Source organism: Sinocyclocheilus anshuiensis, unplaced genomic scaffold (assembly GCF_001515605.1).
Source record: "Sinocyclocheilus anshuiensis isolate Anshui unplaced genomic scaffold, SAMN03320099.WGS_v1.1 scaffold682, whole genome shotgun sequence".
Lineage (NCBI taxonomy): Eukaryota > Metazoa > Chordata > Actinopteri > Cypriniformes > Cyprinidae > Sinocyclocheilus > Sinocyclocheilus anshuiensis.
In genome coordinates this window covers 102,503-120,152 of record NW_015547682.1, presented here as the reverse complement: position 1 = coordinate 120,152, position 17,650 = coordinate 102,503, and the positions used below count along the sequence as shown (strand labels likewise).

The 17,650-nt window shown below is 40.7% G+C and overlaps 1 protein-coding gene across 1 annotated transcript in view; it reads left to right on the top strand.

Annotated features, from left to right (window-relative positions):
• Positions 1-17,650, top strand: part of LOC107703102 (probable ubiquitin carboxyl-terminal hydrolase FAF-X) — a 57,097-nt gene that overhangs the window by 28,703 nt on the left and 10,744 nt on the right. The window contains exons 22-39 of the mRNA XM_016505625.1: positions 317-595; positions 1,977-2,102; positions 2,191-2,328; positions 2,796-2,962; positions 3,142-3,250; positions 3,328-3,474; positions 3,565-3,711; positions 5,324-5,531; positions 5,800-6,024; positions 7,495-7,684; positions 8,509-8,682; positions 10,897-11,038; positions 11,113-11,860; positions 13,147-13,270; positions 13,603-13,828; positions 14,944-15,073; positions 15,157-15,342; positions 17,092-17,312. Of these exons, the coding sequence (XP_016361111.1) occupies positions 317-595; positions 1,977-2,102; positions 2,191-2,328; positions 2,796-2,962; positions 3,142-3,250; positions 3,328-3,474; positions 3,565-3,711; positions 5,324-5,531; positions 5,800-6,024; positions 7,495-7,684; positions 8,509-8,682; positions 10,897-11,038; positions 11,113-11,860; positions 13,147-13,270; positions 13,603-13,828; positions 14,944-15,073; positions 15,157-15,342; positions 17,092-17,312 (3,687 nt within the window). The remainder of the gene's footprint in view (positions 1-316; positions 596-1,976; positions 2,103-2,190; positions 2,329-2,795; positions 2,963-3,141; positions 3,251-3,327; positions 3,475-3,564; positions 3,712-5,323; positions 5,532-5,799; positions 6,025-7,494; positions 7,685-8,508; positions 8,683-10,896; positions 11,039-11,112; positions 11,861-13,146; positions 13,271-13,602; positions 13,829-14,943; positions 15,074-15,156; positions 15,343-17,091; positions 17,313-17,650) is intronic.

The following is a 17,650-nucleotide window of genomic DNA, read 5'->3' as shown; positions in this document are numbered from 1 at the left end:
ATATATATTTTATTTATTTATTTATTTTTTTTTTGTTTTGTGTAGTAGTATTAACAATATTAACAATAACTAATAGAGTAGAAATATTAATAATATTGTAATTATTTCATGTAGTAAATGTTATGCTTTTGTTTAGTTGTAATAATAATAATAATTAGTAGTAAGAGTAGTTGTATATTATCTGTTAAATAATTATTATATATTATACTGATATATAATCACAGATTTAAAAAAAAATCTCAATCACAACTTTTATCAGGAAATTCCCAATGAGATGTTGTCCTGCAGCATTGAGGTGTGGTTTGTGTGGTGTCAGGTGGTGTATGCGCTGCTGATGCCAGCCAGTGGAACTCTGGGAGACGACGCCAGTGGCTTCCAGTGCAACTTCCTGAAGAGCAGCGGTCTGCCTCTGGCTCTGGGCATGCTCACCAGGAACAACTTCCTTCCCCGTGCGGACATGGAGACGCGGCGCGGCGCTTACCTGAACGCCCTGAAGATCAGCAAGCTCCTGCTGACCGGCGTGGGGTTCGGACACGTGAAGGCCGTGGCGGAGGCCTGCCAGCCGCTGGTGGAGGGAACCAGCCCCGCGTCTCCGGTGCGCCTCGCCTTAACACCAGACTTCAGTAGGGATGTAACCATAGCAACATCTCACCATACCATAATATCTCAGTGTGAAGTCCACGGTACGATATTTATTGCAATATTCCAAGTAAAATACTTTTTTTACAAAGTTTTGTACATTTTAAAGTTAAATTCTTCTATCTAATGCTCTTTGAGAGTTCAAAATGAAGAGCTGCAACCCATGTTCTTAACTAAGAAAACTTAAATCAGAGAAATTCAGTGAATTGACTTGAACCTGAACTTTACAGGAGACTCAACCCTCTTTTTATTTGTGATATATTCTGTCTCAGTCTAACCTACATTCACACGGGGGTTTTAGGAAGCCAAACAAATTAGAATATAATAATAATAATAACAACAATGACAGTAATAACCATAAATTGTAAACAGTTGCACTGTAAAATAAATGAAAATGAATATTTTATAAGTATATTATTTTTGCTTTACACTACAGTAGGGAAATTACAATACTTCTTTCCTAATTTCTACACTTGAAACATATTTTGAATTTGGACTCATTTAAACCGCTAGCTGTCAGCTATTCATATGCTGCACTTTTACGCTTTTATTCTGACGGAAACGGCAGTAGAGCAAATCTAGTGAAACGCTGTAATCATCTGCCGTGAAAATAAAGCCTAACTAAACTCACAGCACGTGAAATAAAGGAGTGGACTGCATTCATTCAGTGTGAACGAGTCGTTCTGAGACGAGGAAAACACCGGATCACGAGCTGATCGTCTGAACCAAGTGCAGCTTCGCTTTGAAACACGCAGCGCAAACAGACTTGATGCTTTCGGTCTGAGTTTGTTTGACAGATACTGTGCCAAAGCATAATGACCCAAAACACAACTTTAAACACCTTTTATGTCAGAATAAGAAGTTAAAATATATTTTAAAGAGTGCTGTCAAACGATTAATCGCATCCAAAATAAAAGTTGTTTAGATAATATGTATGTGTGTGAGCTGTGTATATTTATTACATATATATAAATAGACACACATGCATGTATATATTTAAGAAAAATATGTTATGTTAGTATATTAAATATATTTATATATAAATTAAATTATATGAATATAAATATATACATGTAAATATTTTCTAAATATATACTTGCATGTGTGTGTATTTATATATACATAATAAATATACACGGCACACACACATACATATTATGTAAACAAAAGCTTTTATTTTGGATGCGATTAATCGTTTCATACCGTCATGTGACCACGATAATATCGAGACAGTTTTGCTATCGCAATATCACGAGATTAATATTATGGTTACATCCCTAAATCTGAGACTTGGTTATATTTCTTCGCATTGTGATGTGACTGTGTTTGTGCTCCAGATAAATCAGGCGACCCATGAACAGGCTCTGGTGCTGCAGAACGCTCTCCAGAGCATTCCCAATCCCGCCTCCGAGTGCATGCTGCGCAGCGTGTCCCTCCGGCTGGCCCAGCAGATCTCTGACGAGGTTCCTGACCTGCACCGCTTTACAGTCGCAGTGTGAGGCCTACTTCACTCTGATATTCCTAATTGTGTTGCTTTCCGTCATTGTGCAGAACTTCTTCCAGGCCTCAAAGTACATCCCGGATATCTGTGTGATCCGCGCCGTGCAGAAGATCGTCTGGGCTTGCGTTTGTGGGATGGTGCATCTGGTCTTCAGCTCGAACGAAGAGATCAGCCAGATCTACGAGAAGGCATGTTCATTGTTTCTGCAGGATTTTTAGCTTCAAATTTAAGACTTTTTAAGACCTGCACAAATTAAATTAATACCGTATGAGAGCGGGGTAGGGCAATGTCTATGGTAACAATGTCTATGTAAAAAGCATGATTTACAGTTCAGATACAAGTTTTCACAAAAACAAAAAGTTTTATAAAATGATAAGCTTCACATTTCCTTAAAAAACACATTACTGGTGTTCATCTTGAGACAAAACAAAGGCACTGATATATTTTAAGATCAGACAAGTGCAAGTTGACACCGCTCAAATTTACATTTTAGTCTGGGACTAGGCTTAAGCCTTGTCTGTGAAAGCAGGGGTTTATGGCCTTATATTTGATGCAACTAAATGTAAGACTTTTTAAGGACTCGCGGAGGCCCTGGGTTCATCTGCACTCACCACTGTTTTATCCCTCGTTTAAGCGTGCATCTGTCGTTCTGCAGACTAACGCAGGTAACGAGCCGGACGCTGAAGACGAGCAGGTGTGCTGTGAGGCGCTGGAGGTCATGACCTTGTGTTTTGCTCTGCTCCCTACGGCCCTCGACACGCTCAGCAAAGAGAAAGCCTGGCAGACCTTCATCATCGACCTGCTGCTGCACTGCCAGAGCAAGTACGTACTTACAGGAGCAGTGCACTTCTGTTGAGATGCATTTACAGTAACTGTACTTACAGTGGACGCCTAATAGACCAGTGAGCTGAAGGGGTTAAAGAAGCTGAGGCTGTTTATCATGACATCTAATGCTATGCATGAGAAAAGTGAAGAGCCTGCCTCTGTTTGTTTGTTTTCAGAGCTGTGCGTCAGATGGCACAGGAGCAGTTCTTCCTCATGGCCACCAGGTGCTGTATGGGACACAGACCCCTCCTGTTCTTCATCACCCTCCTCTTCACTGTTCTGGGAGTGAGTACAGCATCACAGCGCTCGCGTTTGAGTGATCTAGACGCCAGTCGAGTGATAACTGTTTGCTGCTCTTTCAGAGTACGGCGAAGGAAAGAGCGAAGCACGCTGGCGATTACTTCACGCTCTTGCGCCACTTACTCAACTACGCCTACAACAGCAACATAAACCTTCCCAACGCCGAGGTGCTGCTGAACAACGAGATCGACTGGCTCAAGAGGATCCGGGTGAGTCCACAGCGCTTCCACTCCATGCACGAGGAACAGGACGGAGCGATGGCTTTAATTCTCTTTCCTCTGGTTTTCATGGACGTTCAGGATGAGGTGAAGAGGAGCGGAGAGACGGGTGTGGAAGAGACCATTCTAGAGGGTCATCTGGGGGTCACCAAAGAGCTGCTGGCCTTTCAGACCCCGGAGAAAAAGTTCTACATCGGCTGTGAGAAAGGAGGCGCTAATCTGATTAAGGTGAACGGTCTATGCTTTGATTTATGTTTATACTAGGGCTGTCAGTTTAACGTGTTAACTTAATTAATTCGTTATGAAAAAATAACGCAATTAAAATTTTATGCAGTTAACGCGCTGGCCCCGCCCCCAGACCAGTACGTCGTTACATTTCATACAGTTGACTGTTGATAAATATGACCCTGCAGCACAAAAGCAGTCTTAAGTTGCTGGGGTATATTTGTAGCAATAGCCAACAATACATTGTATGGGTCAAAATTATACATGTTTCTTTTATGCCAAAAATCATTAGGATATTAAGTAAAGATCATGTTCCATGAAGATATTTAGTAAATTTCCTACCGTAAATATATCAAAACTTAATGTTTGATTAGTAATATGCATTGCTAAGAACTTCATTTGGACAACTTTAAAGATGATTTTCTCAATATTTAGATTTTTTTGCACCCTCAGATTCCAGATTTTCAAATAGTTGTATCTCAGCCAAATATTGTCCTATCCTAACAAACCATACATCAATGGAAAGATTATTTATTCAGCTTTCTGATGATGTATACATCTCAGTTTCGAGAAATTGACCCTTATGACTGGTTTTGTGGTCTTGGGTCACAAATGTAATGCAGGGCAACAACTCCATAAATGCAGTTATGACCTAAAATTCAAGATATAGGGGCAAAAAATGCCCCTGAATGAGTTTTTGTCTCATATTTATATCATACGATAAGCGATATCACACCAGCAGTGAGAGCAATATCAGACGAGTGCTGTTTTTGTCCTGAATATCACAAGTTTAAATGTGATTTTGTACAACAGTTCAGTAAATAAGAAGTTAATTTTGTGTTATATGTTAAACACAATATTGTCTGTTTTTGCTCAATTTTGCAGAGAAATTATTACCTTTAAAGCCAGAGCAGAATTGTTGTGTGTCTCCGAGCAACACAGCGGTGTTTGGTTTCTGAATGAATCTGTGTTTTGAATGAATCGTGTGAATCAATGATTCAAAAACCCATTCATAGAGAGAGCCATTTACTTTGTTCGAACGAATCGAATGAATGAATGACTCAAAACACATTTACCGCCACCTGCTGGCAGATTTAGTTTCTTATTTAGAGTATCATTTCATTTAAAAAAAAACCTTACAGGGATAGTTTTCATCAATTACCCTCATTTCATTTCAAACCTGTATGACTTCCTTTTGCACAACATAAGAAAAGGTATTTTGAAGACTGTTTGTAACAGAGCTGTTTTGGTTACCAGTGACTTTCATTGTATGAACATAAAATACTGAGATGTTTCCCTAGTTATCTTCTTTTATCTTCCAAAGTTTATGTTAGCCTAAACATTTATGTGTAATAAATTTTGTTGAATCAAATAATATTTATTTCTAAAGCTACTATTTGTAATGTCTACTTGATCCTCTCTCATTTAACACAATAATGGCTTTAAACGATCTTTCGTGGGTAATTTCACAGCCAAATTTAATTTGCTATTAATTAATCGACACATGATGTAATTAATTAGATTAAAAATGTTAATCGACTGACAGTCCTAGTTTGTACAGATATGTTGTGAAAGCGAAGTGCACTTGATTTGTATCTGTCTGTGTCTCTCACAGGAGCTGACCGATGACTTCATCTTCCCGGCGTCTAACGTGTTTCTGCAGTTCGTGAAGAGCGGCGAGTTCCCGGCGGAGCAGGCTATACCGGTGTGCAGCAGTCCTGCGTCTATAAACGCCGGCTTCGAGCTGCTGGTGGCGCTCTCTGTCGGCTGCGTGCGGAACCTCAAGCAGATCGTCAACACGCTCACAGACATGTACTATCTAGGTACTGACTGCATTTCAGATAAACCAGCTGACGTGAAGGGCTTTGCCTGCGTATTAAACACAGACCTGTGGTTTGATCCTAATGGAACCAGATGGTTTTATATTGCTTGTTTATAGGCCTGTTTGCTTTTAGTGTATCAATGAGCCTCATTAACAAAGCATCTGAAAAACATCCTTTATAAATTGAATCGAATGCAACTTTTATAGAAGTGCATTCTGCTCCTGTTTCATGAACAAGAGGCGTTTTAAACTCCTGCATCTGGTCTCAGGTTGCGAGGCGCTTACAGAGTGGGAGTATCTGCCTCCGGTGGGGCCGCGGCCGAACAAAGGCTTCGTGGGTCTGAAGAACGCAGGAGCCACGTGCTACATGAACTCCGTGATCCAGCAGCTTTACATGATCCCGCCCATCCGCAACGCCATCCTGGCCATCGAAGGCACTGGCAGCGACATCGACGACGACGACACGTCCAGAGACGAAAAGCAGGACAACGAGGTAAAGAACGCACACACGTGTCGCTCAACCGTACAGAAACCCCTTAGCTAGGGTTGGGAATCGAAAATCAATTCCAATTCCAGAGTCGGATGCTTGGTGTAAAATTTTAATTCTAAAACGGACAGTTCCGGTCCTTGATTCTGATTGGCTGAGCCGCGTTCGAAGCTGTTGTAAATGACTCTACAAAGTAACATACACCTTTGTTTACGTTTGTGTGTTGATCGGCAACCACTTTGTAGCAACCACAACTGTTTGAGGAACTACATTGTTTGGTGGAAGAATACTGTTTTTATTAATATCATTACACTTTATTTGCTCTGTTTTATTTTGTGAAACCTTACTACGTATATGGAATAACCTAATCACCTAACAACTTAGCTGTTATAAATTCACTGTAAACCACGGCTTCTTGGGGCTTATTGCTTTATTTCAATTCCACCCATCAATTCCTGTTTTAGTTTGTGAAAAGGGGTTGTTAAAAATGTATTTGTCTTTGAATCATTCATTCAAAAACACTGAATCATCCAGTAATGAATCAAGTGAATCTCGAGTGAGTCATTGAATCATTCCATTCAGAAATTCCATCAGATTTTGTTTAGTTGTCTAATATTTTTTCTTCAGAATTGTGAGAGAACTACAATCTCCATAAAAAAAAAAAAAGTCTCAATTTATCCAGAATCGTTCGGCTCTATTTTGCACACAAACAGCTCTTAATCGAGTCCAGTTTTTATGCAGCCAGCTGATTTTTGTTCATGATATTCAGCAGCAATTAAAAGTTTTTTTTCAAAAAGAGACAGAATAAATATGTTTGATATCTAAATGTTTGACTTTTTTTTTAACCACATTGGAATCGATAAGCAGAAACCGGGAATCGATAAGAATCGGAATCGATAAGCAGAATCGTTATCGGAATTGGAATTGATCAAATTAAAACGATACCCAAACGTACCCTCAGCGCAGAGATGCAGTCGGTTCGGACACGTCTGAATGTGCATCGTTGTGCTGCAGAGTAATGTGGACTAGGGGTCGACCGATATCAAGCATTTTTATGATTATCGGTATCGGTCATTTTCAAAACCGATTCGCCGATAAAATAACTTAATTTTGAAACGCGCTATTTGGCTCTGATGCAGCCTGTCAGAACTCACCACTCTGTGGCCTAAAGCACCCCTGTAAATCACTTCACCTCATGTTAGGAAGGCTAATTTTTTATCAGAATTATTGATCAGAAGGTTTGCCAAAAAATAAAGAGTTTAACTCTTTAAAATAAAGAGTTTACTGTGGGAGTACTACACTCAACCAACACCAGGGAAGGCAGTTTTTGTCAGAGCCCTTGTTATTCTTAATTTTGACATTCATTTTCATTTTTACACCAGACATATATATCGGTTCAAAATATCGGTTATCGGTCTACTTGATCTGTACTAATCGGTATCGGCATCGGCCTTGAAAAACACATATCGGTCGACCCCTAATGTGGACCCCAGGGATGATGTGTTCAGTTATCATCAGCAGTTTGATGACAAGCCCTCTCTCAATAAGGCCGAGGACCGTAAGGAGTACAACATCGGAGTGCTGCGGCGTCTGCAGGTCATCTTCGGTCACCTCGCCGCGTCCCGTCTGCAGTACTACGTGCCCAGAGGCTTCTGGAAACAGTTCAGGTACAGTCAGCCGTGAATGCATGTGCTTTTCTTTGAAATAACATAGTGCATCAGCCACAGCCAGTCAGATTTTGTGTATAATTTGTGGGGAAGTCTAAATCTCTCCGTTTCTAAGCTCAATATCCAGAGACAACTGTAAATGTTGTTTTGTGTAAGTGTCGTTTTTAAAAAATCCTCCCTGTGTCGAGTAACCGGCAAAATACTGGACGGAAGTGGTGCATTCCACGAACGAGACAAATAAAAGCATAATGCTATTGTGAATTCACAAACACTACGATTCAGTTAAATAAATATATGCGATGCAGGTTTAATATGTGCTTTAATTATTTACATGCATGTAGCGGCTCCGTTCACAGTAAACGCTGCTCCGCACAAACTCTAATCATTCACATGTGTGGAGCGTCTCTAACTCATCTCTGCATATAGCTGTGAGTTTGGGTTTATTATAATGTTTATCTGGGAACGTAATGTGCGCTATTTCAGATTTGTAAAGTAAATCATTTATAAACCTACGCAAACACAGGAGAATACATCAATATCTTTCTCAATATGCTAACTGTTCATCGCAATTTCAGAATAAAAGCTCAAACCCTCGCTCTGATGTTGTTTAGTCAATATTAAACAAGGATTAGATCGCGCAATAAAGTGTAAAACAATGCGTAACAATGCGTAATGTAAATTAGCTCTATCGTTTATAATACATTATGTATTTTAACAGTTTTGTTCAATAAAACAATATGATTACTTGCTTTTGATAGTTTATTTGAACTAATTTTTATTGATCCCTGTGAAGTAAGACGACTGCGTGTGAAACGTTCCCGCAGGTTATGGGGGGAGCCGGTGAATCTGAGAGAGCAGCACGACGCGCTGGAGTTCTTCAATTCCCTGGTGGACAGTCTGGATGAAGCACTGAAAGCCCTCGGCCATCCCAGCATGCTCAGCAGGATCTTGGGCGGCTCGTTTGCAGACCAGAAGATCTGTCAGGGTTGTCCTCACAGGTGAGTTAAGGACTGCTCAGTCATTCTGAGGATGTTGAAGTGTATTTGAATCGAGTAATCGTCACTGGTTTCACGATTCAATTCGATTATCATGTCAACGATTCGATATCACAATGTATCGCATCATCAATTTTCAATATTACGGCACATGGCTACATTTTCATATTCATTTTATATCAGATTTATTTTGTGTATTTCTATTAAATTATACAAGCAGTCTACTTTTTAAAATAATTACAAATTAACAATAAATCAGAACAATTGTTAAGAATTTAACCAACTAAATATAGCTTCAAAACCTACAAGCCAATATAAAGTAATAAAGGGGGAAAAGACAATTACAAGTGATTAACAAAATGTACTTTCAGTATCTGAGAGTGTTCTAAGAATCCAAAAGTTTACAGACAATCTAGGGGTGTGCGATGTATATTGTCTGCGGTAATATTGTAAGTGTTGTTTTAACGATGTGCGATATGACATTATCGAGTATATCGCAAAAAACAAACAAAACACGCCTACAGAGTGCACGCTTGCATTACATGATGAAGTCTAGTAGGTTAGACTAGTGTGCATGATTCAGTCTATTAAAATACATTCAGAATGATCACAAATTCAAGACATGGGGGCAGAAAAAGTATATATTCGTATAATTTCATATAGTTATAGTCATATATAGTCACACGAAGAGTGCCGTTTTTTTTTTCTCCAAAAATCTGCATGATTACAAATGTGATATTGATTTTTTTAAATAAAAAAATAAGTTCAATAAACAAGATGTTAATTAAGAGACTTAAGTTTTAGACACCATATTGCCTGTTTTTGCTCTATTTCGCCAACAAAAATAATTCCATACAAAGCCACAGCGCTGTTTTGTGTCTCTGAGCAACATGACGGTGATTCGTTCCTGAATGAATCAACCATTTAAATTATTCGGTTCAATCGAATCGCAGTGACTCACTTATTAACAGTGACTTGCTGCCATCTACTGGCGGTTTTAATTTCACATTTAAAGTATCTTTTCATTTTGTAAATAATTTCAAATATCAGTATTCAACATTCTGTGTTTAAAATATCAAAATATTATTTATGCATTTGTAACTGCAGGTTAAAGCATTCATGTTCCTCTGAGCTGCATTAAACCGTGTGTAAATGCATCTAAATGCCTCTTCAGACGCAGCTTCTGTGTTTCCTCTGCATTGCAAAGATTAATTTAGTTGATACTGATTTCATTTGTATGGTAACAGCTCAAATGTCTTATTATTCTAATTGACTAATTAAATATGAGATATAATAAAATTAATAAAATGTATTGACTCAAAAGATGATGTACACATTTAGAAAAAAATGGCTTTATAAAGGTAGAAAAATGCCCATAAAAGGTAAAAATCAATTAAAACTTGTTGAAAAAGATTAATTTCTATCACCATCACACAGAATATGAAGAATATCAAAAACTTTAGGAGTCAGCTGTCCACGACAGTCCTTAAGATATCAGCACAATATCGTCTAATTATCGTTGTCAATAAAATCCCAGAAAATGTCGAGATATCATTTTTTGTCAATATCGCACACCACTAAAACAATCGTAGTTAAAGATTTTTCTTTTTCCCTCAGCATTATTGCTGTTTGATTATTACTGATGAGATCACAGACAGTGGCAGCTTTAATAGACTGCATTCACACTAATGCACAGATCTGCTTCCACATATCAGATGTTTTGTGCTGTTCTGAAAACATAACTCAGTGTTTACATCAAGTTCCCATCATTAAAGTATTCAGAGACGCAAGTGTGTTTAACCCAGCCGCGATCGAGCTTCAGGACAAACACACACAAAGCGCAGTGAAAGTCTGTCAGTACGTGAGTTTGTGCATCTAATACGTACTGCCCTCCAAACGACAGAAATGAAAGCATATCTACAGTAAAACACTGAAAGTAACTGCGAGTGGAAGCAAACACAGCAATGCACACGTGTCTCACAGCACAGATCCTGTGCAATGAAGCTGCCGCGATTCTCTCCAGCGCACACACGTGCCATATGCGGGAAAAACCAAGCTCAGATTTAACAAGCGCGTATGCGAATGACGTCAGAAGGCTATAATAGATTATGGTCTATTACTGCATCAATGCTGAATCGTCCGCATCGCGATGCATCGTAGACACGATTAATTTCAACACCCCTAATCCATATACGCGTGTTGTGTGTGTCTTCATAGATATGAGTGTGAGGAGTCCTTCACAACACTGAATGTAGACATCAGAAACCACCAAAACCTCCTTGACTCTTTAGAACAGTACGTCAAAGGGGATCTTCTCGAAGGAGCCAATGCGTACCACTGTGAGAAGTGCAACAAAAAGGTGAGACGTGTTCCCTAAATCCGGTCTGATTGAAGTTGTGCAGACTGGTGAGCTTTGCTCTGGTTTGCCGTCAGGTGGACACGGTGAAGCGTCTCCTTATAAAGAAGCTCCCGCCGGTGTTAGCCATCCAGCTGAAGCGCTTCGATTACGACTGGGAGCGTGAGTGTGCGATTAAGTTCAACGATTACTTCGAGTTCCCTCGTGAGCTGGACATGGAGCCCTACACGGTGGCAGGCGTGGCGAAGCTGGAGGGTGACGAGGTTCCGCCGGAGAGCCAGGTCATCGCTGAGAACTCTGATCCGAACAGCAGCTCCCGCTATCGGCTCGTGGGTGTGCTGGTGCACTCGGGGCAGGCCAGCGGCGGACACTACTACTCTTATATCATGCAGCGGCACTGTAATGGCAGCGACGGACTGAAGGACCGCTGGTACAAGTTTGACGACGGCGACGTGACGGAGTGTAAGATGGACGATGACGAGGAGATGAAGAACCAGTGCTTCGGTGGAGAGTACATGGGTGAGGTGTTCGACCACATGATGAAGCGCATGTCGTACCGGCGGCAGAAGCGCTGGTGGAACGCCTACATTCTGTTCTACGAGCGCATGGACGCAGCAGGGGGCGACGGAGAGCTGCTGAAGTACATCTCCGAGCTGACGCTCGCGCCCCGGACGAACCAGCCTAAAATGCCCTTGGCCATCGAGGCCAGCGTTCGCAAACAGAACGTGCAGTTCATGCACAGCCGCATGCAGTACAGCCTCGAGTACTTTCAGTTCGTTAAGAAACTGCTGACCTGCAACAGCGTCTACCTGAACCCTCCTCCAGGTGAGTGGTGTTTTCAAGATGCATTATATCCGTCGCCGGACGGTCCAGCAATCCGTAAACGCCTTCTGCTGGTGTTTTGTGTTGAAGGATAAGTTCACTTCCAGAATAAACATTTCCTGAGAATTTACTCACCCCCATGTCATCCAAGACGTTCATGTCTTTCTTTCTTTAGTCGCAAAGAAATTACATTTTTTGAGGAAAACATTCCAGGATTTTTCTCCATATAGTGGACTTCAATGGTGGCCAGTGAGTTGAACGTCTAAAATGCAGTTTCAATCAAAGAGCTCTACACGACCCCAGCCGAGGAATAAGGGTCTTATCTAATGAAACCATCTGTCATTTTCTGAAAAACAATTATATTTATACACTTTTTAACCACATAATGCTTGGCTTGATCTAGCTCTGCGATGCGTGTCTTTATTAGCTGATGTTGGAAAAGTCACGCGTGACGCAGGCGGAAGCACCGACCCAGTGTTTACAAAGCAAACATCAATGACAATAAAACAACGATGTCGGATGATTTTAAAGTTGGAGGAGAAAATGAGATGGTAAACGAAGTACAAAGACAAAGAACTAGCCGCGTGTGACCTTTCCAACATCAGCTAATAAAGACACGCATCGCAGAGCTAACGCTAGCCGAGCATTTGTGGTTAAAAGCGTATAAATATAAATTTTTCCAGAAAATGGCCGATGGTTTCATTAGATAAGACTCTTATTCCTCGACATAGAGTGACAGGACAGGAAGATCCTGAGAGGAAGATCACATGCAACAGTGATCATGACTCATATTTATAACTATGAGGGCAAAATATAAATAAATAAATAAAAATAATTATTCATTAATCGTAATCAAGGTAAAACATTTAATTAATCAAGGTTTTGATGTTGTCATATCGTCCAGCCCTAGTCACATGTGACATTTCCAACATGACTATGTAATGTTGAGGTAGTACAAGACAAGCATTTGTGCTTAAAAAGTACATACAATTACATTTTTTAGAAAATGACTGATCGTTTCGCTAGATAAGACCCTTATTCTTCAGCTGGAATTGGGTAGAGCCCAATGAAGCTGCATTGAAACTGCAATTTGGACCTTCAACCCACTGGCTCCCATTGAAGTCCACTATATGGAGAAAAATCCTGGAATGTTTTCCTCAAAAAATTTAATTTCTTTGCGACTGAAGAAAGAAAGACTTGAACATGTAGGATGACATGGGGGTGAGTAAATTATCAGGAAAGTTTTATTCTGGAAGTGAACTTATGCTCCTCTTCTCTGGTCTTTCTAGGTCAAGATCATCTTTTACCAGAAGCTGAAGAAATAGCGATGATTAGTATACAGCTTGCTGCTAGGTTTCTGTTCAGCACCGGATTCCACACAAAGAAAGTCGTCCGAGGCCCTGCTAGTGACTGGTGAGTGTTTTAACTGCACTACTAGATGAATCTACTCGTTTTAGAATAATAGTAAAGTCATGAAATTAAGGGACATACTAAATGACTAAAGTGGCCAGCCTTTGTCCAATTCCAGCTCACATGGAATCATTTACTCCACCAACATTAAGCACTATTGAAGGAGAAACTATGTGGCCCAACAAAACTGATTTTGTTTATTTTAGTTAAATGGTTTTTAAGATGATGAGGAACATAAACTCAGTCGGTGTGTCCAAGCGTTTGGACTGGTGACGGGGCCAGTAGTGCTGATTGACTCGTCTCCTCGTCACGGAATGGACTTGTTTTTCTTTCAGGTATGATGCCCTGTGCATCCTATTGCGTCACAGCAAGAACGTCCGCAGCTGGTTTGCACACAACGTCCTCTTTGCCTTCCCCACGCGCTTCTCCGAGTACCTGCTGGAGTGTCCGAGTGCGGAGGTGCGCGGAGCTTTTGCCAAACTGATGGTGTTCATCGCACACTTTTCCCTGCAGGACGGACCCTGCCCTTCTCCGGTCACCTCGCCCGGCTCGTCCACACAGGTGAGCGATGAATAACTGCTACATAACTGTGTCGAGTAACCGGCAAAATACCGGAAGTGGCGCATTCCACAGACGAGAATAGGCTGCATGATATATTAAACCCATTTAAAAATCATTATAAAGCATAATGTTATTGTGAATTCTCAAATGCTACGATTCAGTTAAATACATGCGATGCAGGTGTAATATATGTGCTTTAATTATTTACATGCGTGTAGGTTATGTATGTGCGCGTCAGAGCGACTCACAGTAAACGCTGCTCCGCACAAACTCTAATCATTCACATGTGTGGAGCGTCTCTAACTCATCTCTGCATATAGCTGTGAGTTTGGGTTTATTATAATGTTTATCTGGGAACGCAACGTGCGCTATTTCAGATTTGTAAAGTAAATCATTTATAAACCTACGCAAACACAGGAGAATACATCAATATCTTTCAGTTCATCGCGATTTCAAAACAAAAGCTCAAACCCTCGCTCTGAGTTTACACGTTCTGTTGTCCACATAATCAAGAAATTACAGTGGCTGTAGCATTTCTGTCCTAAAGAAATGGCCAAATACTAAAGATTAAGTGGAGATTTGAATTAAATGTTTTTTAGTCGATATTAACAAGGATTAGATCCCGTAGTAAAGTGTTAAAACAATCGTGCAGGCATTTGTTGTAATGTGTACCGTACATTAGCTCTATTGTTTATAATACATTTTGTATTTTAACAGTTTTGTTCAATAAAACCATATGATTACTTGCTTTTGATGCTTTATTTGAGCTAATTATTATTGCCTCATTACTATTATATATGTATTTTAAGTCATTTTAAAGGCTATTGTTCGCATAGGTCTATTTTTATTACTACAAAAAAATTATTATCGTCAATAAATAATCGTCAGATTACTCGATTACCAAAATAATGGTTAGTGATAGCCCTACTGTGATTTGTGAGCAGGCATATGTTAATGTAAAAAATCTTGTGTAATATAACTCGTGTTTCTTTGTTTGCTGGTTTTTATTGTATTTGTTATACTTGTATTTTTTTTATTGTTTTTGCCATGAAAACAGCCTAAGATGCTGACATGGAATTAAACAGAAATATCCTACTACTACTATTTGTGAGCAGGCCTGTGACAGTGTGACCCTGAGTGACCATCTGTTGCATTCGGTGCTGAACTTACTGAGAAGAGAAGTGTCCGAGCACGGCCGTCACCTCCAGCAGTACTTCAACCTCTTCGTCATGTACGCCAATCTGGGTAAGTGCTCAGCCGGCTCGCGTAAGTCTCGACAGGTTTATGTGGATGTAGAATGTCAGAAGGATGCTGTCCGTCTGCTGCAGGTCTGGCAGAAAAGACACAGCTGTTGAAGCTGAGCGTTCCAGCCACGTTCATGCTGGTGGCGCTGGACGAGGGTCTCGGGCCCCCCATCAAGTATCAGTACGCAGAGCTCGGCAAACTCTACGCGGTGGTTTCGCAGTTGGTGCGCTGCTGTGACGTGTCGCCGCGCATGCAGTCCTCCATTAACGGTGAGTGTTAACTATGCTGCCGTCCCTCGAATAAAGATTTTTCTGATCGACTAATAGTCCTTCATTTGAAGCAATCGCACGTCTATATTAATAAACCATCAATAAATCATAATAATGAGCCTTTAATTGCCTGTAGCCTATCAGCGCTCAAGCGCACGCATAAGCTTGCAACAGTGCATGCAGAAGTAATGATTATGAATGCTTCAGGGAAAAAAACAGCAAGAAGACTGCCTTGACATCATCATAATTCATTGATAAACTAGTGTTTACTGTATTCTCGGCTGCACCGACTCGTCATCTCCACTGTGCATGTGCACGTTTCATACGGATCGCGTAATCTGAAAATATTTGTTTTCCATTTGAATTGGTTTATTTAAAAATAGACTTGTTGCTTGATGTAGAGATATTTTTTATGTCTGTGAGGCAAGCACAGAGTGCTTTTGGCAGTTTTTTGACGCGCTCAAGTTCACAGAGACCGAGACGGCAGAAAGTGCGCCCGGTTTGCTTTCATTATTTTACAGAAGCACAACATTGTGTTGATATTGTGAGTGCACACAAATAAAAGTAGACCTTTCAGAGATTCGAAAGATGGTATTATTCTGATCTGTATGAGCAAAAATGATGGAGCGTTTTAAGTTAAATGCAAGTAACCGCACCGGCGCCTCCATCTGTCATGCAGTGAGCACGCTGCTGTTGAATAGCACACATTTTTCTAGGTTTAGGCTACTACTCACATGTTTTAGATTAGTGTTTCCCAACCTTTTTTTCTGCCGCGGCACAGTTTTGATATGTAAAAAATCCCATGGCACACCAAGCATTAAAAAAATAAAATAAATAAAAAACAGGTAGAAAGGGGAAAAGTTTTTTTCCCCAATAATTAAACATTGCATCATCAGAGTTGGTATTTTGGCTTTGTATATGATCATGACATGACGGAGATCTGTGTTTTGTCCGTGATTAGAACAGCTGCATCTGAGGCAGTAAATTAATCGCATTACGTTTTCATCAATTTGCAGGTTGTAAAGTTTATTGTAGCTATATGGGCGCTCAGTTTCTCTGGTTGTTTAATACATTTGGCCAAAATCTCATGATATAAATAACATTTAAAACATACAAAAGTGTATTGGCTACAGTTAGACCGCAAATGCTAAGACTCTGCTCTTCAAACACACACAAACATTAGCCTTTATAGACAGCGTTTCTTGAGTAAAGGAAGCACTGTACTTATTATTCCCCATCATTTCTTTATTTACCCTTTCATTGTGAAGAAATAGACATCCGTCTTCAAACTGTGCGTTGCGGCGCTTTAATCTGAATGAAGCGGGTGGAGTTATGAGGTTTGACTGACAGTTTGAGGATCCAATGGCGTTACAAGGTGTAGTCACAAACTCTTTTGAATGCTTTTCATTGGTTAAATATTTGTAAAACAGACATAACCATGACCAATAGCACTGATTTAAAATAATAAAAATGAAATACACTAGTGAGTATACACTAGTGAAATACACTAGCGTGGCACAGGTTTTAGATGATAAGCCACATTTGAGGTTGATGAACAAAACCACACAGACCAGCTGTTAATAATCTGTCCGTCACCAACTACGTGCCTTCGCCACTTTCTGTGATTTTTTTTTTCCCTGTGACTAAGCGTCTAATCAAATTTTGAAGGACTAAGCCTCTTCTCGTCGACTATTAGGGGGCAGCCCTACATCAAACGAAGGCTCTGAGGGTCTCACTCTCCTCTCTCAGGTAACCCACCTCTGGCCAATCCATACGGTGACCCCAGCCTCACGGCTCCCATCATGCCCCTGCAGCAGCTGGTGACCGAAATCCTGTTTGTGCGCACCAGCTACGTGAAGAAGATCATCGAGGACTGCAGCAATTCTGAGGAGACGGGGAAGCTGCTGCGCTTCTGCTGCTGGGAGAACCCACAGTTCTCCTCCACGGTCCTCAGCGAGCTGCTCTGGCAGGTTAGCGAGTCATGGGTCTTTACTAGAGCTCCACCGATGTATCGGTTTTGCCGATTAATCGGCACGATAGTTGATTGTTGGTAGTTGTCGGGTTGCGTCTGTTGCGGCTGAGAAGGGTCTGCTGTCATTATACGGAGCGAGAGTGAGTGAGTGAGTGAGTGAGTGAGTGAGTGTGAGAGTGAGTGTGAGAGTGAGCGAGTGAGCGTGAGAGCGTGAGAGCGAGCGAGCGTGAGAGTGAGCGTGAGAGTGAGCGTGAGAGTGAGCGTGAGAGTGAGTGTGAGAGTGAGTGAGTGTGAGAGTGAGTGAGAGTGAGTGTGTGAGTGTGTGAGTGTGTGAGT